This window comes from Mya arenaria, chromosome 14, assembly GCF_026914265.1.
Source record: "Mya arenaria isolate MELC-2E11 chromosome 14, ASM2691426v1".
NCBI classification, from domain to species: Eukaryota; Metazoa; Mollusca; class Bivalvia; order Myida; family Myidae; genus Mya; species Mya arenaria.
The window spans coordinates 10,665,599-10,689,831 of record NC_069135.1 but is presented as its reverse complement, the minus strand read 5'-3'; the positions used below and the strand labels follow the sequence as shown (position 1 = coordinate 10,689,831).

The 24,233-nt window shown below is 34.4% G+C and overlaps 1 protein-coding gene and 1 long non-coding RNA gene across 3 annotated transcripts; one reads left to right on the top strand and one right to left on the bottom strand.

The window, feature by feature from the left end:
- Window positions 1-8,582: 8,582 nt before the first annotated feature.
- Window positions 8,583-22,238, top strand: LOC128216545 (uncharacterized). Of its 2 annotated transcripts, XM_052923142.1 has the most exons (11): window positions 8,583-8,637; window positions 12,422-12,528; window positions 12,902-12,978; window positions 13,106-13,167; window positions 13,419-13,537; window positions 15,668-15,841; window positions 16,972-17,071; window positions 17,634-17,843; window positions 18,124-18,220; window positions 19,074-19,209; window positions 20,762-22,238. In XM_052923142.1, the coding sequence occupies exons 1-11, from the start codon at window positions 8,584-8,586 to the stop codon at window positions 20,769-20,771; spliced, it is 1,146 nt and encodes a 381-aa protein (XP_052779102.1). In that variant the 5' UTR covers window position 8,583; the 3' UTR covers window positions 20,772-22,238. The 2 variants fall into 2 exon arrangements, with proteins under 2 accessions (XP_052779102.1, XP_052779103.1); XM_052923143.1 differs by lacking the exon at window positions 20,762-22,238 and having other exon boundaries at window positions 19,074-19,213.
- LOC128216546 (uncharacterized) lies at window positions 21,114-22,892 on the bottom strand. Its single transcript, XR_008258082.1, has 3 exons — window positions 22,667-22,892; window positions 21,800-21,895; window positions 21,114-21,483 (listed from the first exon to the last, which is right to left on the bottom strand). It is a non-coding gene; the product is annotated as an uncharacterized LOC128216546 (long non-coding RNA).
- Between the last annotated feature and the right edge of the window lie 1,341 nt (window positions 22,893-24,233).

Genomic DNA, 24,233 nt, shown 5'->3' with positions numbered 1-24,233 from the left:
ACCAGTTCTGCAATCACGTTGTAAATTAACATGCCAAAGTAAATTTAAAGCAAATTGACAAGATATCTTAAAGATACAAGAATTTTGCGTATTTTTGGTATTTTGACCTTAAAATGAACTTGGCCTTGACATTGAAGAGATTATTTATGCATGGTAACATGAATACACTATGAAATAGGTGCATGCCATGCATTTAGATATACTAGTGACTAAGACTTATAGTGTAACACTTGCACAATTTGCCTTATTATAAAGACTCTTGCAGCAATTAAGACCACCTTTGGCACTCTGCAATGGTATAAAACCTTGGCGTTTACAACAAAATGAAAACCCTTTACATTATAATATTGGTGAAAAAGAAGAACCATACAATTTGCAATTCTGCCACCCTTTTATGACACAAAGTACACATAAATATAAAAAATGAACAGTATTACAGGAAAAATCTATTTTTGAATATATTTCATTATTTGACCTTAAAATAAGCTTTACCTTGACCTTGAAGTAGTTTATGTTATATTTGAAGAACATTAATTATGAGAAAAAATATATCCACGAGAATATTCACGCTTATATTTAAACATTACATTTTTACTGAACTGGCAATTTATTACAGCCATCTGTTTTTATCATTTTAGCTAATTTTGGACATTGACTGTTGGTAAGCCATTTTGAATATCTCCATGGTAACAGCAAATATAGGGTGCATTCAAAACAAAATGTTAAAATAACATGCGTAGCAATTCATGTTGGAATATATATATTTATAAGCTGGATATACATTTATTATTTTTTTGCACACTCACAGATTTACTGTTTTGGCAACTTATTGTCTTGAAATAAGCCATTTTTGCGTAAATATCTGCAAACTAGTAAAAGAAGACTGCTAACAAAAGATCAGATCGCAGATTTTCATATTTCCGTCGAAAATTGATGATATATGGCTAAAAGCTTTACTAACGGTTTAAAAAAAAATACATAAAACATAAAAAAAATTAACTAAACTATGAAAATCTGCGATCTGATTTTATTTAGCAGTCTTATATCATTAGTTTCCATGCATTTTCATATAAAATGGCTCGTTCCAAGACAAAAAATACAAAGGGTGTCAAAACGTTCAATCCGTGAGAGTGCAGCTTTAAAATGACCTTAACCTTGAGAGTATAAAATGTATATACACTTGAATCTGAACTCTGTTTAGAGTTAATATATATTTAAAGGGGTTTAATAATTACTTTCAAAATACCATTACAGCCCATTATCTTATAATAGCTCTTATTACATTATTTGGCGGCTATCTATCATAAACGTATATATGTCCTGAGCATCTAAAGTTTGCAAAACAAATCTTCTATGGATATGGTAGGTCTATTGAAAATTATTACCCTGGATCCAGAATAGTTTGATATATGTTCAGATTGTGGTGACGACTGCAAAACATGCATGCAATTTTGTAGGGATCAGTCTTTCAACCGGTTCGTGAATATTTTCATGAATATGTTTGGCTGGCCAACAGCTAGAGCTGTCCATGCGTATCCAAAGCCGTGTTCAAATATAACACTTTTAAGGTGTTTTGCCCATCTAATACGACCTGCATTGTCCATATTCAAAAGAATTATGAAACACTGACGTGGAGATCTATTGCTGGTCATGTGTATAATTCTTTTATACCATATCTTACACAAAATAAATTGTCAGCCTTAGTGGTCTACTACACTCGGTCAGAGCAAATAAGTTTGCCGCTGTTCTATTAAGCCCACACAGTTTCTTATAGAAGTGAAAATGCACTTTTTCTATGTATTGGCAGTATGTGCATCCCCAAAATTCTGACGAGTAACATAAAATCAGCATTATCATAGAGCCGAATAGTTTAAAGTAGCACACCGGGCCCTAAATGAAAACCTCCACTTGAAACTCTCCAATAGTAATGCGTTAGCCTATCGCCGCTTTCGGACGAAAAAGGCCTAACTCAAAAAAACGCTTTTTTCAGGAGATAGAAAAAACTAAAAAAAAAAAAAAAAAGTTTTTACCGAAAAACGCTCATATTATAATATAATGTTCAAAATATAGTACAATTAATATAGCTTTGTTGAAATTGTTTCTTTTGCATCTGAATTTTGCAAGTTTTGAGTTAGGTATGTTTCTGTCTTTATTTGCTCGTTTTGTAGTGAGATATGTAAAATAATGAACATTCATCAAACCCAAATCTACAATAATGTACAGTTTCTTTGCATATTTATTGCACTAAAACAACGTAGTTTCATTTTGATATACCATATCAATGTTGTCCATGATTTACAAAATCTACATAATAAATGTTTACTGTTATGAATGCATGGCAAAACAACAACAACAACAAAACCTTTCAATTCTCAATCTTGAACAGAAATAAAACAATGAACTATATAAAACAAAATTAATTAAAATGCCCTATTCTTAGATGACTTTGCTCATAATTGTTAGAAGGAATCATATCCATTTTACGATAACATGTAAATTACATGTTTGTGGTTGGGGGTTAAACAAATTGTTGTAATATCAACTTTTAAAGACATCACTATCACATACATGTACAGATAAATTCTTACCTAGACACACACAACAAACAGCATAGTCTATTATATTTAAACGTTGAGGCAAAGGTACTTTTGCCAAAGAACAAACAACATGGTGAAAAACCTGTCTTTAAGTACATGTATTATACACTTACTGGCGAAAAAGGTTTATCGCATATTTGTGTATTCAGATTAACAACCATGTTGTAAGTGCAAACTTCTTAAAGACATCACTAAATAGTTTAAAAGTCTTACTGAGACAAATACAAATACCAGCAAAGTGTATGAAAATTAAATGCATTTTACGTTTAAGAACAAACAGCATGGTGAAAATCTTGTCATACTTATACACGCACGAAAACATGTTTGTGGAAAAACAAAACATATTTTGTGAAGGCAAACGTCTTTGTGACAACACAATAATAGAGTGTATAGATAAAGCACACATCCCGAGAATCTATAAATCCTAAAGATTGTGGCAAATACGGTTATACCAAATGCAAAACCACATTAAAAATAACTTGAAGATAGTCATAGCAAACTGTTACTACGTCTTAGTATGTAAAAGTGTGTCATAGAAGCTGTGATAATCGCGCGGAATCACAGATTTTAGCTGTTGAAGGTGCTCATACTTCTGTTTCCTGATGGAAAGCCGGTGACTATACAGATTTTCTACCCTGTCGGAAATAGAGGGATTGGCAACCCTGCTGCTTCGAGGTTTGGGTATATCGCCAAATTCGTCAGAGTGGTTTAATTTGTACGCAATGGATCCGTCCGTATTATATTTCAAAACCCGAATGTCAGTCACCTTTGCACCACAGCCTGGTCGTATCGATGAGTAATACGTCAAAGCACTGAACTCCTTGAAAAATGTATGGTCTACATATTTGACCATAATCGGCTGCTTACCGTGGGCCTGTTCTATGGCTTCTACATAGTTTTGGGGTACAAAAATGGGCTTCTTTTTTACACTGCGTTCAATTACGGAGTGTACAGAGTCACACTCCATTTGTGTATGACCCCTTTCTAAGTATTTCTGCACCACCACCACATTGTGCTTTGTTGCAAATAATAGCAGGGCGTTGGACATAATACAGTTTCTGTTCTGATATGTACATCCATCACTGTAAATGATAATTGTTTTGACAATCGAAAGATCTAATGTCTCTAAATAATCAACTAAACACGACGCAAAACAATTTGCATTTAGTTTTCCTTCTCCTTCATGCCAAAAGTAGTTAGTGGCACTTGCCGTTGTCATGTCATATATTGTAAAGTTATGACAAGACAGTTTCATCTTGTAGTACAAGGAGCTAGCGTTCAACTTGGGACATACTAAAAGACTTTGTAAGTCAATGGTAAACAATTTCGTTGTTGAATCGTGCTTCGCCTTTTCTTTGTCTGCCTGTTTTGCTTCTCTAGCTTCGTTTTTCTTTAGTATGTGGGCTTGATAAATGTCTTCGTCTAGATTATTTGCTTTGTGTTCGCAACACTTGTCACATTGGTCTTTCTTTGGCTGCCACAAGGATAAGTTCATGTCTTTGAACATTTCAATAAATCCAGTTTTGTGGTAGGGAGTCGTACCCTTCTCTTTACAATCCTTCTGATACTCGTTATATAACTGGTTTAAGCTTTGAAATAATGGCTCTAGGTACGATTTGGTTGTGGTAGATCGACAATAGTGCGAAGGCACCTATGGTAGCGATGACAAATATTCTCGTGCTGTGTCCCTCCTTGTAGCAAATTCCGTGTTGACACCTTTTCGTCGTTGCCCTTCTGGTTTGGGCACAGCAAACGTTGCTTCATTAGTCCAGTTAAGAACAGTTTTTTCACTTAAACCTAATGTAGCAGTGAATAAGTTCTTACACACCTGGACTCTAAGATGACCATTCCGTAGGTAATATTTGTAAGAAAAGTTGCGCCTGCTATTTCCTTCAGTTGTACGTTGTGCAACTTCTCTTCTCTCTATAAGCCCCGTAACATATAGGCGTTTTTCCTGCCATGTCATTTGGTGCCAAAACGTTTCAAAAATGGCCTGTCTGTCCTCCTCTTGTAGAAGAGAGCATTGTCTGCTTTTTTCACACCTTTTTGTGCCATTACTTGGACTTATTAAGCGCTCTTTGCGTTCGACGCAATATGTTTTCACACCATCAGTGTTCTTTTGAACGCCAAGGTATTTCTCCCCCTTCATACGTTTACTTTTATTTAACTCTTTCAGATTGATCGAACTCCTTTTTACCGCGCCATTGTTATCTTGCTCTGATTCAATAATCTCTTCGTGGTCAATCTGAATCTCTTCAGTATCAGATATGGCACTATTTACAGGATTCCAATCCGGATCACGGACATCGTCGTCATAGTACGATTCAGTGTCATCAGAATCTTCTAAAAGTTTCAAAAGGCTTTCGTTGTTGTTGTTCTGATCTGTAGTACAATTGTTATCACTCAAATCAGACACTAAAGATCCCTGTATTCTATAGTAAGACATTGTAAATGCTTTTATATAAATGAGTTGACAAAGAACCGAAAGGTCTGACTAAATCACGGAAGATAGCTTCATCTTCGTCGTTATGAAGAGAGAGATGGAATTGCATCAGAGTTGGTGTTAGCAAGTCTTGAATGTCACTAAGGCGTAATTTTATACCTGAACAGTCTAGCACTATAAGACTAAGCTCTGAACAACATCTGACAATTGTTTCAGGATGAACATCATTGAATGAAATAAATACTTGGTCTAGTTTATCACAAGTTTCAATAACTTCAAAGTCAACGTCAACCAAGTTAGTACAATGAGAAACATTCAAAATTTCTAAACTTGGTAAAAAATTCAGAAAACACAATGTTGACACTTCACAATCCGATATATCTAGCCAATAAAGGTGTTTCGCATTACAGAGAGACGTTGTAAACAGGAACATCGATCTCAGCTTGATGACAAGTAAGTTGTCCATAGGGTATCAAAAATTCTTCAAAACACGATGCATGTTTGAGGATACTTTTCAATTGATTCTTATCCGCAATTATGGGTCCATCAGTAGAAATATGTCTCCACAAACGTGAATTGTTATGTATAACTTCATGCAGATATTTGCATGTTCTATCTACACCATGTAAAAGAGTATCGATATCTATATACTCAAGAATTTGCACTATTACACACTCTGGTAATTGCAGTAAGGACATTGCAGGATCACGTTGGTTGCTTAAAAAATATGACAAAACGAATGAAGTGCAAGGCAATAATGAAACTAAATGCTTTATAAATGTTCAATTCCAAATACAAACATCAAACAATACTCTTCTCCTTTATGACAAACTGTGTGTTCGAAATTTGGCTTTATTGTATTACCCAAATTTAGAAAAATTCAAAAATTAAATGAGGAAATATCAATTTAAGAAAATGGCGTATCTTAATAATATTTACCAAGAAGGCTTTTCAACTGAACGAAAATTACCTTTCTCAAAAACAATCATTAAATTTATATACATAAGGGCATTAATTTTCAGTTAACATAAATGTTGATGCATGTTTTCATACTAGCATAGAAAATATTTACACGTGAAATCATTCATTGAAAAATAATCGAGTTAAACCAATGACAAATTCTAAAAAGGCCAAAAATTATTCATGAATAAGCGTTAAGACTTCGGAGATTTAGTAAATCATCTACTGGCACTAAAATAAACCTTAACTTTGCACTTAAAACTTACCACGAAGTGTAAAATGTCGTTGAAAGGCATCGTCAACCATGTTCATGAGTGCCGGGTATTTTGATTACGAGATAGGCAATATTCGCCGAACTATTTTTTGTCCAATGAATTTTAGTAATTTTGCCACATGTGTCATATTTACGTTTATAATTGGTTAAGAGATTCACTTTTTTGCACGGGACGCGGTCTTATATTATGAATGGATTCGTGAGATAAGTCCTTTTAGCGCCAAAATTGAGTTACGCCATTTACGTCCGAAAGCGACGCTATGTTGTTAAGCACAGAACTACAAATCTTTTGTGGGTTTAAAGGTAGTGATTCGAATCCAGCCAGAAGCACATTTTTTCTTCTTCTTTTTTTTCATTAGCTTACTTTTTTACAGAAGTTAATATTGTATTTTCATTAAAAAGTAATTAAATACATTTCTACACATAAATATAAGCTTCTTTGAAGATTTTATATCTTGCAGGCACGGCTGAAATGGGTGGTTGGGAATTACAAACTCTATTTTTTTAAATGAGACGGTAAAACATTTTTATTTTTTGGCATAATGTTCCAAAAAGATCAAAGAAAATTATTAAAAAAGAACAGGTCATGAGTATTTCTATAACTTGTTGATTTTGCTTTTTAACTTCGAAGTTCCAATTCTTCGCGGTCAAAACAGTATGTTAAATTGAAATACCATATGGCTATTTCAGTACATTATGATTCTATTTGTTGGTGATGTGATCAATATTGTATCATTTCTGAAAACAAATATATTTCTTGTTACTCTGATACCAAGTTATTACCAAAATGTTGAAAAATGAATGAAATAAAGGATTTTTCTTGTCTCTCGTATGATGTCGTTTTTTACGAAAATTCTGAAATGGGGGTAGGGTTATTCAAATTTAAATGAAATTGTTATTTGACGGTCACTTTCTTTTAAATTTTGTTTTTGACCCCAGGAAATGACACACATTAAGAAATATTCAAGCTGATCATAGTTTTGAATGATGCCCATTAGGGGTGTGTTACCTTAAACGCATCTTTGATATGAAAATGACCAAAAGGATTTTTTTGGCGAGGTATAACTGAAATTGCTTTCATTGCTTGTTTTGAATGAAGGTCGGTTGTCATATAGTCCATCTTAGTTTAGGCGTAAGAAAGAGTCGATGTACTTATTTGACGACAGTCAACTTCAAGTTGTATTTCCCGGTAGTACCATCTTTCATAATACCGCAACGGGCCCCTTTTTCGAAATAGCATTACTTTTGAATGGTCCTTTTTTCATACCAGTGCTTTCCGAAAAAAAACTATCGAAAAGGTGAGTTTGAGCTCGTAGATTTCGGACTGTATCAGCTAAACTAGCAACATCATCGGCAAATATACATGCATACAAATCCCCATCTCCTCTAGTTGTTACGTAGATTCAATTTGGTGATTTTTTATTGAGTACCTTTATATGATCATTCATTAAGAGTGAAAATATTCCGGGCGACGAGACACATGTACATCCTTGTTTGGTCCCTATTTCACAGGGGTAGTAGTCGTTCAATTAATCCACCAGAGAGTTTTATACACAATTCAAGTTGTCCATACATTGGTTTGAAAATATCTATGAATTTCCCACGAATTCCAGCTCTGTTCATGAACTGCCATACTGCATTGTGTAAGTAACCATCAACGTATTGCTTTTAGAAAGTCGTCGTAAAATACGTAGAAACGACCGCCCTTTTTAGGTAAATATTTTTGTACCACCTGGCTTGTAAATTAAAAATATTAAGTTGTATACTTTTTTCTTAAGCCTGCCTGCGACTCATAAATAACGTCTTGATTTCACACAAGCATATCAGTCTCTTTGTCAGAATATTTACGAATATTTTACTGTGGCTGTTTGATAGTGTTATAGCTCTATAGTAATTACACTCATTTTTATCCTTTTTGTGCATCGGGGTAACTATATTCCTATACTCCATATAGGCGGAAACAAGGTCATAAATTGTGTTGAACAGATCTAATAGGTATGTTTCAACAATGTCTATTGTGTGTTTATAACTACATGTTCATATTAATACCGTCTATTCCGGAGGCACAATTTCCCTAAAGGCTCTTTACACTATCACGTAGTTCAGGCACTGTGCACGATTTGTGCATTTAAACAATAGGAGTTTCTCTCCCTTACTAGTGGTGTCAAAATTGAGTTTATATCAAGTGTGTCATAATAATGAAAAAGTTAGGTAACGGCAATGTCTTAACTCTGCAGGGAATTTTATTGCTTATTTTAATAGTTGAGTGTAACCTTAAAGAATAATGCGTCTGTATGTTTAGATTTTTCATGATGGCGGCTGCTTCAAACGTCAAAGCCAAAAGCTTCAAGAAAAAGTTAGATGTATGTTCAAAATTATTAAGAAAAATAGAATGCTATCGTTGGAAGAATAAACACGTTATAATACGGGCTTCCTCGTTTCAGATGTACTACCTATTAATAAATTCTTATTTGCAAGTCTCTACTTGTCTGAGTTTTGGTTTTAAACACATTACTAATGTATGTATGTAAAATTGTATTTCTTTAGACCTTGAGGGCAAGGATAACCCATGAAAGTGCAAGCCCTTATTTCCAACGGGGTCCTTTTGTTTTTGCTGAAGGTACAGCACGCTGAAGAGACAGTGGTGGGGTACAAGGAAGTCCGGATGCGATACCCTAGATCTTTTCGAAGAGACCCCTTGGTTCTTTTACATACTTTCCTGGGTTAAACCAGTACTGAGTACACCACTTTTCCAAGCACTATCCTTTAAATGCCGAGCGCCAGGCAAGGGAGCTACTTGTATCATTTTTTAACGTCTTTTGGTATGACTCAGCCTGGGATCGAACCCAAGACCTCCTGCTCCGTAGCCGGGGAAATGGGCCGTGTTTTTACCTTTGGCCCCGCAGTGCCAGATGAATGCAGTGGTTTGGTATTCGCACCAAATATAGTGGGGAATGGGCCTTACCAGGGTCGGGCCTTACCAAGGGTCCCTGGGGTAAGGGGGCATTTGGCGGGGGTTTAACCAGCAGTTCGTCACCACAGGGCGGGGATTTTGCCCGGGCTTCAAGTACCATGGAATATCTCAAAAGTAGGCGGGGGGGGGGGGGTCCGGGTGTCCTCGCCCAGTATGGGTCAAGAGGGCAACGCCCCTTGTGGGATGAATTTAAGCCTTTATTAACCACAATTTCTAGTCTTCTGGTGCATGTTTATTTTGTAATCGGGAACCTTAACATAAATGTACTTGAATATGGTACTGAATCTGAGTACTACCCCAATCCCCCCACCAGTGAGGGCTACCTAAACCAATTTACTGTCAAATTCAGATTCAGGATAATATTATAATATTCCAGACCACGTGCCTTGCCATTTGCTAGCAATTCCCTCCTTATAGTATATGTAATTTCTTCTCTACAAATTATACACTTTCAGCCACTGAATCACTCTGATCCTCTGAAAATTAAACATCTAACTTCATTTTCTGTGGTTCTAGATATTTCACCTTCAGCTTACTTATTCCGTCTTAACAACCAAAAGAAATATCTGGACACTTTGTGACGTTTAAAGCGTACAAAATTTCACCAAAGGTACATGTAAAATTCATCTAATTAATGAATTATATTTAGCAGTGACATCACCGCAAGCTTGTTTCATTTTGTTTACACCCGGGTTACACGCATATACAAAAAGGAATGAGGACTGTTGTGTAAATGGTAATAGGACTAACAGAAGGCCAGACAACTTCATATTGCAAACTTACTGTGCTTTTTGGTGTCTGGAAAAAAATGTATTCTTTTTTCACCCTACATTGCTTTGCAAATATATTTAACTTCAAAACATCTCCAGTAGGGGGATGCGACTAATGAGGTCATGTATTGAGCTAATGTTATTGTATTCGGAACGCTGGGAAACCCAAACCTAGTACTTGAAAACATCCCAGAGGGGAATGTGACTAATGACGTCACATATCGAGCTTATGCTGTATTGTAGCCCGACGCGCGGAAACCAAAATAAACCATACCAACAATCGGGGTTTTAAACGGATGTAAACATTGAAACATGACAAAAATAACAGATTTTATTTTTGCTGATGCGGGGAAAATAGCCGGGTGAAGATGCTAAAGTAATCGGTTTATTTCTACACCCCTGCTTGGCTGGACTGAAAGTCAAAGTCCCTGCTATTTCCTGGACCTGGGGGCCGTGGTTACAATTGACTGGTGCATTAGTCAATTGTCACTTTGGACAACATTTGAATGCTTTTCCAATTACGTCATTTAAAACAAGGAAAGTCGATGGAAGCCGTCCAATGAAAACGCTTCTTGCATTTAAGACATAGCCGACTGCGCGTTCAAGGTCAAAATTGCAAGAGGGTGATTCAAAGTGAAAGTAGAAATACTGCTACAAATAAACGTTTGGATAAATACGCGTCTTACTCAACGAGTTTCAACGGTAGGAATGATATTTCAAGCTTCTCTTTGTAATGCATGCACAAAGTTTGCATGTCAGTCTGTATTTAACGTGTTTTAGGGTGGAAAAAGCCATTGTTTCTCAACCTCCCGGTTCTTTCGTAATGGCAAATTTCAGTTTCTGGTCGGTGCATTTTGTTTGAATATGCCGTAAAGGTCAATCTAACTAGCATAAAAGTTATATTTTTCTTTTAGATGGAAATCATACCTTATCATAAGTGTAAAAATTATTAGATTATCTCCAATATTTTAGGAACTATGATTATTCTATTGATTAGGTCTGTTTGGATTGATGAATTTTTGCACATGTTCACCTTATTTATTTATATATATATATATATATATATATATATATATATATATATATATATATATATATATATATATACTATCTTTTTTCATGAAAAATTGTGGAAATTGTGTTTTTAAAATGACATATATTCACTATCTTGACAAAAAAAAAAAAATATATATATATATATATATATATATATATTACTGTATCCAGGCAATGTGACAAGCACCTGTGGCCATATTTGTGATGAGCTTTATCATCTGCTCTCCATCTAAAAGCTCAGTGGTCGAAATAAGCACAAGCCCGCAAGCCCTGCACTGGTAAAATGCTTTCCAGACTTGCTCAAATTCTGGGTTTTATTCAGAAGGGCTTGTGCAAAAATGAAATGACAAGCAGAATTATATGAATTCCGGCTTTTTCATCCAAAAGACTAATTTAAATGGCTGCAAGCTGCAAATAATTTTGTGGCAATGATCTGTTCTGCCAGTTAGGTTTCAGTCTGAAAGTATTCAGTGTCAAACTTCTAATACACTGTTTGGTAGATCACAAATGGTCATGCATACAGATAATCATATAGGATGGATGGTTTGACTGAAAATTTGTAAAGATATTAAAGACAATTCAGGCTTGACAGCTTATATGTTTAAATACAATTTTCTGTCCAAACCGAAAGTGAATACGTAATCCCTATTCTTATGTCTATTTTTATTGCTGGAATTACCTGAGAAATGTTTCACCTGTGCTGTTTGTATGAACCAATTGGCACAATAGTACATGTATTTACTGGGTCATCTCTGGCAAGCTCCATTATGATTAGCAGGGCTTTATACAACTATAAACTTTTATCAGCTGTTAATCCAAGCATTAAATTTTTGAAGGTACAAAGTAGGAACATCCTGCGAAAATTGAGCACCCTAGTCATCCTCTTTCTACATCTTCTTAAGCGCCCTTTAATTTTTTTTTACTCTATGGCGCATTTTCAGAAGAACACTAATAATCTATAAATAAATGTTAATTGTCAGAAGGGTTGACGGTCCTAACTGGAAGTATGTCAATAACAACTTGCAACAATTTCTAGATTGAATAAATCATAAAGTCCTGTATATATATAATTATGAATTTATAACTATCATATAGAATAAGTTAAAAATGCAAGTTGCTAAAAATTTGCTCATACTTGTTTGGTCTCGAGGGAAGGGCAGAAGGTCTGACAGAACATCCTTGTCAGTCACACTAAATATTGGGTGAAGACTGTTCTGTGATGTGTATTAATCATACTGCGTATCATGGAAATCAATTGTGTGTCAATCATATTCCATTGCGGCATTCATGCGATGTCCTATTGACACAATTGTAGTTGTTTATCCAAATTTCTGTTGTAATTTTTAGCAATTATGCTGTCCTTACACGGAGGGAGTTGAAGACACATGGATCACTGAGCTCATATTTAAGCCTGGGGAGGCTAGAATCAGGCTGCTGCAGTGGCTTCTTTCAAAGTATGTACACCACGAAGGACAATTTGATCTGTTTTTAGTAGTAAAATAAAAAAATAGAAAAAGATACAAATTCTAGTAATCAAAATATGTCCAACAAATTTATACTATTGAAATTGTTTTCATTCAATACTTAATAGAAAACAACTTATTGACAAGACAGTACATGATCATTTGCAACTATTTTTTCCAGTTTTAGAATTTTTGAAGAATTTTGGCTATGAGTATTTGCAATTTAATTTAACAAAAGTCTTCCTTTGGGAGAAGATCAATCAAGAGTCACAGTTTAAACATCTTCATTTTGTGGCTGAAGACAGAAGAAAGAATACTGTAATTTATATAATAATCATATTTATTATAACTTTATTATCTTCAGGTTTGATTCTGCTCTTAATGAAGTCCTCGACCCACAGTATGCATCTGTTGAGTCAAAAATGGACTCCCGTATTCAACGTAAGTTGAACAAATAATACAAATATTCAACGATTAAGGATCATTCCATTTTCTTCTCTTTTTACGGGTTTAATTTACTTTAAACCTCATGTTTAATGGTGTATACATTTTTTGCATCATGTTTCAGGTCTTCTGTATGTAGCCTCCAACATTGGTCTGTGCAGATATGATGATGTAGATCTTATAAGGGTAAAGTAAAAACTCATGTTGCTCAAGAAAATAAATGAATTTATTTCAGTTGTGACTGTTGTCCTACTGGCACCAGTCTTGGTGCCCTTTTTGTATTCTTTTTAATTTAAAAAACCCACTGACTATAAGGTATGCAAAAGTATGGATTTCAGTAAATTATTAATGTTACATTGTGCCTTCATCATAATTATGGCTGTGATGATACCCAGACAAATGAAATCCTTTCCAATGTTAGCATGATTTTCATACAGGGTGTGGTTCCTGCTTCTCGCCAGTCCAGCTTCATGGAACACCTGATAGACATTGTGGCCATTGCCGATGCTTCAGAAGATCCAAAAAACAAGCTGTTTAGAGAGCCAGGACTTGTCAGGTTTGGCCAGTTTTCTGAATAAGTCAATTCGAAACAGGGGGCCTGTTTTAAGAAGTGATATGTGATCACATGGACTTGTTTGTCCGTTCTAACTTTAGTCTCATATAAAAAAATTTTTTTTACATTTTAAGCTTGAATATTCATAAAATAAGAGGAGCTATACTACTCCCCAAAACATCATGTATTGCATTCAAAATTTAGATATGTGTTCCCAATAATCCAACCTACTTAATAAATGAAGTAAGATAACACTATTTTAAATATATATGCAAATTATAGGCCTTTATTATTCAAATTCTGGTTAAAGTTTTGCATTTTACCACATTTGAGTCAATATCTCAGAAAGAACATCATGTATTGCATTAAAACTTAATACAAGGGCTCCCATCCATCCAACCTTCTGAAATAATCAAGTAAGACACATCTATCTTGCATATATTATAATATAGATTTTGCCCCTTTATCATTACACTTAGAAATTCTTGTTAAGGTTTTGCATGTTAGTACATACAGGTTTAAGTCAATAACCTAGCAACTACTGGATAAATTGCTTTGAAACCTTATTCAATTAACTATGACTATAAGTATCTTCCATAGCTGAGAGTGTAAGATAGATTCATCCAAACCCAAGCGTAGGGTGTTTTGCGGAAACCCAGTTTCCGCAGAACACCCTGCGCGAGGGTTGGGGATGAACCTATCTTACACGAGTAGCTATGGTAGATGCTTTTTCTCCCACCTCCGTTAAACAAAATATATTAAAAATGTATTTTTTTGCTGGAACTCAGATTATGTTAATAGTCAAATCATTCTTGATCTGAGAAGAGTGCAGCATTATTTCTTGAATGGAACTAGAAAACTTTTTTATGGAGCCATTTGAAGTGAAATATAATTTATTAGGATTCTAAATAATGCCACAAGACAAGGTTTATATGATGCTACAGATGACTGTCTTCAACCATGGAGGTAATTGTGTGATGACAATAAAAAAGGAGTTCCATACGTGTACTTGTTTTATCTTTGCCCATGGGCAAGATTATAAATATCTTCCATGGCCGAGAGTGTAAGATAGGTTCATCCCAACCCGAGCGAAGGGTGTTTTGCGGAAACGTCTTTTTCTCCAACCTCAGTTAAACAAAAAGTAAAAAAAAAAAAATTCTTTGTAACTCTTTTGTGCGTAGTGAAAATAAATGCGTATAGATTATGTAATTATTTGTGGTTGTCATGGATATGCACACAGTAACGCAGGTTTATATGTTAATAGTCAAATCGTTCTTGAAATAGTTCTGAGTAGAGTAGCATTATTTCTTGAATGGAGCGAGAAAAAAAAATTATGATGCCATTTGAAGCAGGAAAAAATTATTAAGGATTCTAAATATTGCCACAAGACAAGGTTTCCATGATGCTACATACGACATTCTTCAACAAGGGAGGTTTTTGTGTGATGACAATAAAAAAAGGAGTTCCATACGGGTACTTGTTTTATCATAAGAATTTCAAGCATGGTCAGATTTTTAGATCTATTTATCTGAGATGGGAGAAAAGAATTTTGAGCATGGTCAAATTTATGGATCTAATTATCTGAGGTAGGAGAAAAATCTATCTTGCATATAAAGCAAATTTTGCCCCTTTATTAATTGAATTAGAAATTCTGGTTAAGGTTTCGCATGTAATCTAATTTTACAGTGATGTTTTTTCCAAAACATTGCAACCGTTAAACTTAAAGGCGTTGTAGTTGTCGAGCACCTTGTCTTGGTGACAGCTCTTTTATTTAGTTTTCATTTAACTTGAAGCAATGGTCGAAATTAGCACAAGCCTGCAAGCCATGCACAATAGTGAAAAATGGGCTTTTTAATCCAAAAGTCTCATTTCAATGACTCCTTTAAGAATAAAGGGCAGTATGTTTTACTTGTCATATTTCCATGAATTCTGGCCTTTTGATAATATTGAACATAAGATGTAAAAAGGATTTTTCCTACACAGCTCAAGGAATTTTCAGGAATATTTCCCCAGAGCTTTTCTTTGCATGCTGGATGCTTATTAAATCAAAATTTGATTACATTTCTATAATGACAGTTTTTTGTGGGTTTTTTAAATGTCAATGTATACAAATTATGTAAATGTTTTTCGCAGTGATGCAATGCCCCTGGAGGAACAGCTAGCCCATGACACTGCCTACATGAACAACCTGTGTGTGAGTGGGCCTCTAGATGCTGTGTTCTCTCCCCGCCTTGCTCTGCTGCCACTCGACCTGCAAAAACAACTTGAGGCACGTTGGGCCCAGGCTGGCAAAGCTGGGGACATCAAGTAGGGGCTATTATGGATGCTGTTTTATAAACACATTAAATATGCATAAAGGTTGGCAAATCACAGATCTCTAACTCACATTTCTTAACTAAATCATTTGTTTGTAAATCATATAAGCAGTTAACAAGGTATACCTTATTTAATATTATATATGAAAAGCAAAGGATTCTTTTAACGCTTACAATTATTTTAACTTTGGTAGCAGATACTTGTAAAGATGCTGCATGGAAATGCTGCATATCTATTTATAAAAATTATTTCAGTTACTCTTTCAATAAAGTTATGTTTTTTATGACATAAACAACTAATGATACTACATAACAGAATACAAGTTCTTAAACTTAAAAACACAAGTAGTGTTTATAAAATACCATGTAAATCATAATAATGTTCATATGTTAAGGACAAATTTAAAAAAAATCAACAACTGATCCAATTTATGTTTAAAAAGATAAAAAATATGTTAAAAATTAAACCAAAAACAAAGTAAAAATAGACTATTAAAAAGGGTTTTTACAAAGGCGCAATGTGCCACTTTTACTCCTCAATTCTTAACTTGTCATTTAAAAATGCAATTTGAAGTGTGTATTTTGTATCATCAACCAATGTTAGTTTTGGGGGTAGTATGTCTGAGCTTTATATTATAATAAATTAGACTACTAAAATGTTAACTTTGTAGAGGGCCAAAACTTTTAGTTCTGAGACTTACACATACTTGTTTGTGGATATCCAAAGATAGTTGGTTCTTTGATTTTTTTCTACAAATCTTGTACAATTCTACATTCCCAAAAATGGTGTTCCATTGTATTGGAAGACATTTCATATATAGCATGTGTTATGGGTCTTTTATTGCAATATAATTGTTTTTTAGTTTATAGATTTGACGGTTGGTTTGTTTGCGAGTTTGCATTGATTCAAGTATTTGTGTGTCGGTATTAATCTTTAAATATATTTGTACTAAAAGATTCTTATTGCTGTATCAATGATACATAATTATAAAATGTAAATATTTTATTCCACTTGGTTGACTCGTCCGTTCATGTAATCAACATAGTTGGTATGGCCACAATACACCATGCTCTATAAGTTGACAATGTGGTATGGTACAACATTACACTGATGTATTGTAGGGTGTCGAAGCCGGACCTTCAGGCAATAGAGAATGCTGCTGTGAAGTTGTCCGAGGACATGGCTCGCCAGTGGGACCTGCTCCAAGACATGAGGAAACATGTATGTGCAACATCTGGGTTTTCGGGGTCTGGGCCCATGTTTACTAACAGTTTCAAGTCAGAGTCTAGGATCAGACAAGCACCTTATTAAATTGTAAAGAATCATCTTAATTCCATTACCTTTACAGGTATGAATGTGAATTTATTGTACAATTTTGAAGTCATACTATATTCAGCAAATATCATAATCAAAACTGAACTAGAATGAAAGTTACAATGATATTATGATTTGCAGTTTTGCCACACGAGTCTGAACTCAAACTTGAACCTGTTTGTTATCATGGTCCCAGGTTTGAGAGACTTCTGACAAGCATGTATGCTTTTAAAAAGTGCTACGATTGAATTTGTCCCTTATTGATCTTCCTCACTTGTTAAACATTGTTACATTAAACATTAAAATTAAACATCGTTATTTTCAAAAGCAAGCTTTATGACCAATAGGTGATGCTGTTTTAGCATTTCGACTACATATTATTTCAATTGGGTAAAATGAATTTTACATCCAGCATATAACAATTTCAACTGGGAGAGCATATGAATGGAAGTACAATTGAATGTTCCAGTCCGACTACCAATCGTTAGATGCAGGAAAGGTGGAGACTGTGTGCCGGACAGTGAGTCTGGTATTGTCTGAGCTGTCCCAGCTCATCACTGGCTTCACCTACTGTTACGAAAATGAGATGAGACAGTGGTGCAACAAATCTCCCCCTAAGCTCACCCAGCTTGGCGCAGCATTTAAACGAGTACACAGACTCCTGCAGCAGTTCTTACAGGTGAAATAATGATAACCATAGTCACCATTGGTCATCAGTTACATAATGTATTGGTATACAATGGGAAAGAAGACTAGACCTTGCTAGATGTGAATTGTATTGCTCAAAAAATGTTCCAAGTCAGGAAAGAAAGTTGTTTGTTTTAAAATGAAAGCATGCCATATTAAGGAGTGAAGGATGAATATAAAGATAATGGAGTATTCATGCATGTGAAAAATTTACCCAACAACTGATTAGTACTTGTTGCATTATTTTTCTAACTTGTGATACTGTATTTCAGATGCTGCAAAATCTGGGAGACATCAGGAGATCGTACACAGCTCTCAACAGGGAGCCCTCTGAACGACTGGCTAAACTCAGTGATACACACTCTCTTGGTATGATGTTTGCTTGCATGTCTTGGGAAATGAGAATTTCTTACATTTTCATGTCTAAGGTATAGCTTTTCGTGCTAAAATTGGGGTTTATTTTGGGTTGCTCAAGTGTTGTCTACATTTAAAAAAAACATTAACCATGCAAGAATGAAGACCAAGACGAAACAGTAAAAAATAATGTAAGTAAATGTCTAGGTTATTAGAAAAGGGCGTGCAAACCGGTGCATTTTTTCCCAACCTAACTAATAATAGATTTTAGATAATTTCTTATACCTTGTACCCCTGATCTAGGAATCACTCGCACCATCACGTCCTTATAATCTGTTTTTGTCCTGAACATATTTATGGTTGAATTTTAAAACAATTTGGTAGAAGTGACTACCATAGCATGAGGATGTGTGGCACACAAGACCCATCTTCTTATCTTCAAGGTCAAGATCAAAGCAATCTTCTGATCTTAGCATGGTCGTTGGATTTCCAGTATTTTTAGTTATTGCCTTTTGTTAATTATCACTCACTTTTTTTGTCCGGAGCATAACTTTTAAGTCTTTGAGTTGTTGACTCAAAACTTCATATTAAGGTAGATCTCATTTAGGAGAAGTGCAGTGCACAGAAACCATAATGATGAAAGCCGAGTTAATGCCCTTTTTTAATTTTCAATGTTACCCTTTGTTGTAAGGTGCAGTTGATACTGTTCTTAATTTGGTGGGGGATATGGCAGTCTGTAACTGCTCTTTTCTTGTGATCAACGAATAAATTCGAAAGTGGTATTAAAGTAAGTTATTGTTTTCCACAGCATAATATTTAACTTACTGAATGATGTGATCAGGTGTCTTTCACCATTTCAATCTTTCAGTGAGTGCAGGAGCCGAGGCCTTGGAAGGTCTACAGGGGGTGGTTGACGTGCTGGAGGAGTCCATACAGCATGTGGAGACCGCCTCTGCCCAGACCACACCCCGCAGTACACACTTAAATGCCTCTACACTCAAGGGGTGAGGTTGTAGTTAAAAGATGTGGCTGAACTGTTTTGCATTTAATGTCTGTCAACATGTGCACAGCATGTGGATTCTTTTGAAGCTTGTCTGATTTCAAAGTGGATTGAAAAAAATATCACTGTGTTCTGGTTATATTGTCATTTAATTCTGACTAACAAGTTCCATGTGATAATTCTTATGTTATAACCTCCAAAAGCTTTTATGAAAAGTAAGACCGGTACTCTTGTTTCATATATCAAGTAGATCAGAGCACTTGTTATCCTGTCTTTGTGTGTCCATCTTACAGTCTATCTGCAGCAATTAATGTTAAGCTTATAAGTCAGAATTTAATAAAACTTCTGTGAAGTTAATTAAGCCCTAGTATGGTGGTGCTCGCAAAGTTTTTGTTTGGATCACATCGTTTACACAAAAGTTATTGCCATTTTAAATGAAAATGCTTAAATTTATATATTAATACATATATTATGAATCTAAAATACTTAATTAGAATGATGGTGGACACAATTTTGTCTAAATTGGATTGCCAGAATTATTCACGTTAAATTAAAAGAAATAATCTGTCTTTTATATAAAGCTATAACAATATTTTTGCTAAATATAACTTAATATAGGTAATATTCATCAACAAAAGGCAATTGTGAGCTAAGAACAGCAAATCTTATTCTTAACAACTTTATTTTTACCTAACTTAAGTAATAATTACTTCTCTGAAACAAACCTTTTCGCAAACACCTGAATTTGCTTTAATTTAAAAATATCTGCATTTAAAAAAGTTATGGCAACAACCATGTTCACCACAGTTGTCCACACTCCCAACAATTTGTTTTTCAATCTTTGTTTTACTATATGTATTCGAAGCCTGATCACTTAAGACCTCCGGGATAGGGTCCTTTAACGGACAAATTGATGTGATGACTCTAAATTGTCTATTTCTCGTTCACCTTTTAAGAAACTTGGTTATTAAGTTTATTAGCATAAATATTATTTACTTTGAAAACCATTCTGGCAGCGTGTGTTATCCAAGATACGGTACTCTCTATCAATTATCTTGCTATGAAGCTCAACTATAATGTAACAGACAGGTTTGATAACCAGTTTGTCAATCTATCCAATAATGGCCCTTCAATTATAAAATTTGACCAATATGTTCACCCTCCAACTTTTCCATTTTTGATCCAATCTTATCAAACATTTAATAATGAAAAAATTATGGGCTCAATTATTAAATTATGAAATATCATGGAAGAGTTTGATAAATAACTTTGTTATGCCAGAGCTATGGTCCTGTCTTGATTTCTTGAAATCGCTTAAGCAGAATTCATTTAGAATCATATTTCCTTTAGCCAAATAACTTGTTTAAACTTGATTTAATAAACCAAATGTTCGTTTTTTAAGATAAAGGACTGGAGTCGTTCATTATTTGACATTCCAAACCTTCAGTAAATTTGATCAACAGGAAATGACCACCACAATTGATAACCATCATTCTTCCACTTTATAGTCAATGGTTGATTTATTTTGTGAACCATAAACTGACTTCTCCTTTCAGGGGTGTCTGACATCAGAAAGTGTGTGATGAACAAATCGCATTATACATATATGGATTGAAGCGAAGATACGTAGTATCAAGGATACTTGCAAAGAAACCCTGTAGATGTTCACCATGCCAGTGACTGGAAGAGATGGTCTTAATCCACTTTAAAATGGATATGCAAAACAGAAGACATGTTCTTATGTGGACAAGATTAAATTCTGCTAAACAGTGTTATAATTGAACTGTTGATGGTTAAATAACATAGACTCTATTTAGCTTTATTTATATTGAACTTAATCTTAGTTGGCCTTAGTAAGTCATAAAATAAAAACACTTTGGATATTAACAGTTTATTGGTGTTTGTAATGAGCTTAAAATAATTTAAACAAATGATTTTTTCTGAAATCAAGAATATCTGTAATATGTTACATCAGTAATAAATAGAATATATATGCAATGGTTGATCATCATAACCTGTGTCTACATTGGTTTTACTCTTTATCAACACAACTGAAGAGAATTCAAATAAGCATTAAAAAATGATATTCCTGAAAATCAAAGATATCTGTATTTTGTTACATCCCTAATAAATAGAATAAGCCATGGTTAATATTCATAATGTGTGTGTACATGATTATACTCATTTTCAACATAAGTGCAGCCCCTTCATCGACATGGAGGCAACTCCCCCTAGTCTCAAGGCTGGTGGACCACGTCACCTCCCAGGGGAACTCTGGCTGAAATGTAACAGGCGTTTTACAGCTTGGGAACATCCGGAAAAAGGAATACATTTAACATACAAACTTTAAAACATGTACAGTGTCAAATGTGTAATAATTATTCTACTTTGAACAGTAGTTTATTAATACATGTTGTAACTTGAGCAAGTCAGATGCCTGAAGCTAATCTGCTTTTGTTGCTATTCAATGTTATCATAGAATATGTTGACATCTTTCCTTAATAACTCAATACTATTGTCTTATTTGTTAACAGTGTGCTTTAAGTATGTACATTATTCATACCCTTCATAACACATTTTTCATGAGCAATTACCTTTTTTTATAACGATGTATATATTAGTATACACAACTGAACATAGGGATATTCCTGTTTGCTCACGTTTGAGGCAGGCACAGCTCAAGCTTCAAGCTGAAACAAAGAAGGAAAGTGTAATTCTGATTTCATCACAAACAGAATACCAATAATAAAACAGATCTTTAACATGTAATATTTTTTGCAAGTAAATGACTTCAATTGTTTCTTCCCAATAACACTACTACATTAATGGATGATAATTATTTGCATATTTTAACAGCTCTCTATTTCGTAGTTAGTTGGTGTACAGTGCCAGCTCTTCATTTTCCTTGATCAGTTCTAGATTTTCTTGTTTGAGCATCTCTATCTTGTGTTTTAAGTCATTTCGAGATTGCTCAGCATCTTTGTTACATTTTATTTTTAGTATATCTTGACTCTTAATTAAATTTTGAATCAGCTCAGTCTTTGTTATTTTCATCAGTTCCTTTGTGCGCTGACTTTCAATAGTTCTTGTGTGAGTGTCCATCTCGGTCTGATAATCTCGTTCAAACTCCTGAACAATGAATGTATCCGTCTCATTCTCATTCACTGGTTGATAAGTTTCTTTGACCCCACAATCATTCTCGTAAAAGGAGATTTGTTCAAAGTCTTTAAAGTCGTCAATTTCCATAGCTTGAAAAGGCGTGGTCACTGCTGTGTCGTATTGGGGTGACAACTTCTCAATATTGATAAGGTCATTACCACTGTCTTCAATTAGATACTGCGTAGAATTATGTGGTGCCTTTGGGCTGGTTGGTCTGTAAAATGGTTTCCTATGTACGGAATTACATGGTTTCGTGAACGGATGAAAACGTACTGAAATCGTATTTGCCACGTATGCATTACCTTCATTGGAACAACCAGTATTTTCCATCACTGACACCGGCCGTGTCTTTTTTCCACGACGTGTTTTTCTTCTCCGCTTTTGTTCCACTACTTCCTCCATTATTTCGTTGAATATATCCGAACTTTTAATTAACATCCTTTAGCAATAGAAATAAATATCGAACTTTCGTCTACCGTTTTTAACTTGGCGTGTGATTGCTTTGTTATGTCGCAATAGTAACGTGCTTTTGTTTATATACGAATGCACCACGTGACAATTCGTATGTGAAACGTTCGAGAACGAGTGTGGTGTCCTGAATCTGTCGTTGTATTTTCATTGGTTAAGATCAGTTGCCGGGAATTTCCTTTTGGTAACGAAGAACTCCGTAAATCCAATCGGATATACTCGGTAAAGTCCGTACAACATGTGCTGGCGCACATGTTGACTGGTTCATGAATGTACTGAATGTGGTTACATTTCACTATACGTCTTTTTCGTTCTTTTTCATTTTGCTCATGGCATTGAGATGATTACATTTACAATGTCGACATACCACGTGTGAGGCGTCACATTGGGTTATAACGTGAAGCAAAAGACAACTGAGCGATATGTTGAGCAATTTTATTTATTTTTTTCAAAAATCGAGGGCAAATGCTGAGAATGTACAAAATATTGTTTGTTATAATGAAAAGCAATATTTTAGTCAATAAATTATTAAATCATCGTTAATTAAATGTTACAATTAACATTGTTTGTTTCAAACTGACAAAATAACCGAATTCTTGAATTATTACTTTTTCATTAAACAGTATCAGTTATAATATCAAAATTGTGGTAAGACATAACTGAAGATCGAGGAATAACATTTATCGAAATTTATGATGAATGCAAGTATGGATGAAAAGATCTCTGTAGTTCCGAAGTACTTCCATGTGTATTGCAGTTTTTTAAACTAATTTTGATCGAACTAAAACACAAGATTCACATACATTATGTAAGTTTCATAATTATATGTGTTTTTACAATACTTCTACATTCATTAAAGCATTGTATTCAAGGACTAAAACCAAACTAAAAGGGTACGAAATGACTCTAGGTCGGGTAAGAAATCACTATCTGAAGGGTACGAAATGACCAAAAATCGAAGGGTATGAAATGTTCATGATACGAAATGACTAGTTCCCGTAGCGCGTAAGGAATGGCATTAGGAGACGGAGGTATTGAAAAACGCAGAAAAAATATACTGTATATTGATATCGTGTATTTAGATTGTATTAGTACTCTATAAATATAACTTTAATACTTTATTATTAATTAAAGACCTCTACACTTCTTATACACTTCGCTTCTCGATATTTTTCGTATCTGTCCTGAATTCGACTGTACGTCAGACCATTTAATTGTATGTCTGTTTAAAGACAATTATGTTTATTGTTCAAAACGAATCTTGTTTACTTACAATTACCATGCATATAAGGGATATAACGTAAACAATCAGATTAAACAATGATAAAAAAGGGAGAAAAAATTGATATTTCAGTGATATATTGAGTTAAAGTAATCAAAAATTGATATTTTCAGCCGTGG

What these genes read in the sequence shown, in the direction of transcription:
- LOC128216545 (XM_052923142.1), top strand. Translation starts at nt 8,584, where the DNA reads ATGATGGCGGCTGCTTCAAACGTCAAAGCCAAAAGCTTCAAGAAAAAG. An exon ending in GCTTCAAGAAAAAGTTAGAT is followed by an intron (nt 8,638 to 12,421) that starts GTATGTTCAAAA and finishes TGTAATTTTTAG; the next exon opens with CAATTATGCTGTCCTTACAC. An exon ending in AATGGACTCCCGTATTCAAC is followed by an intron (nt 12,979 to 13,105) that starts GTAAGTTGAACA and finishes ATCATGTTTCAG; the next exon opens with GTCTTCTGTATGTAGCCTCC.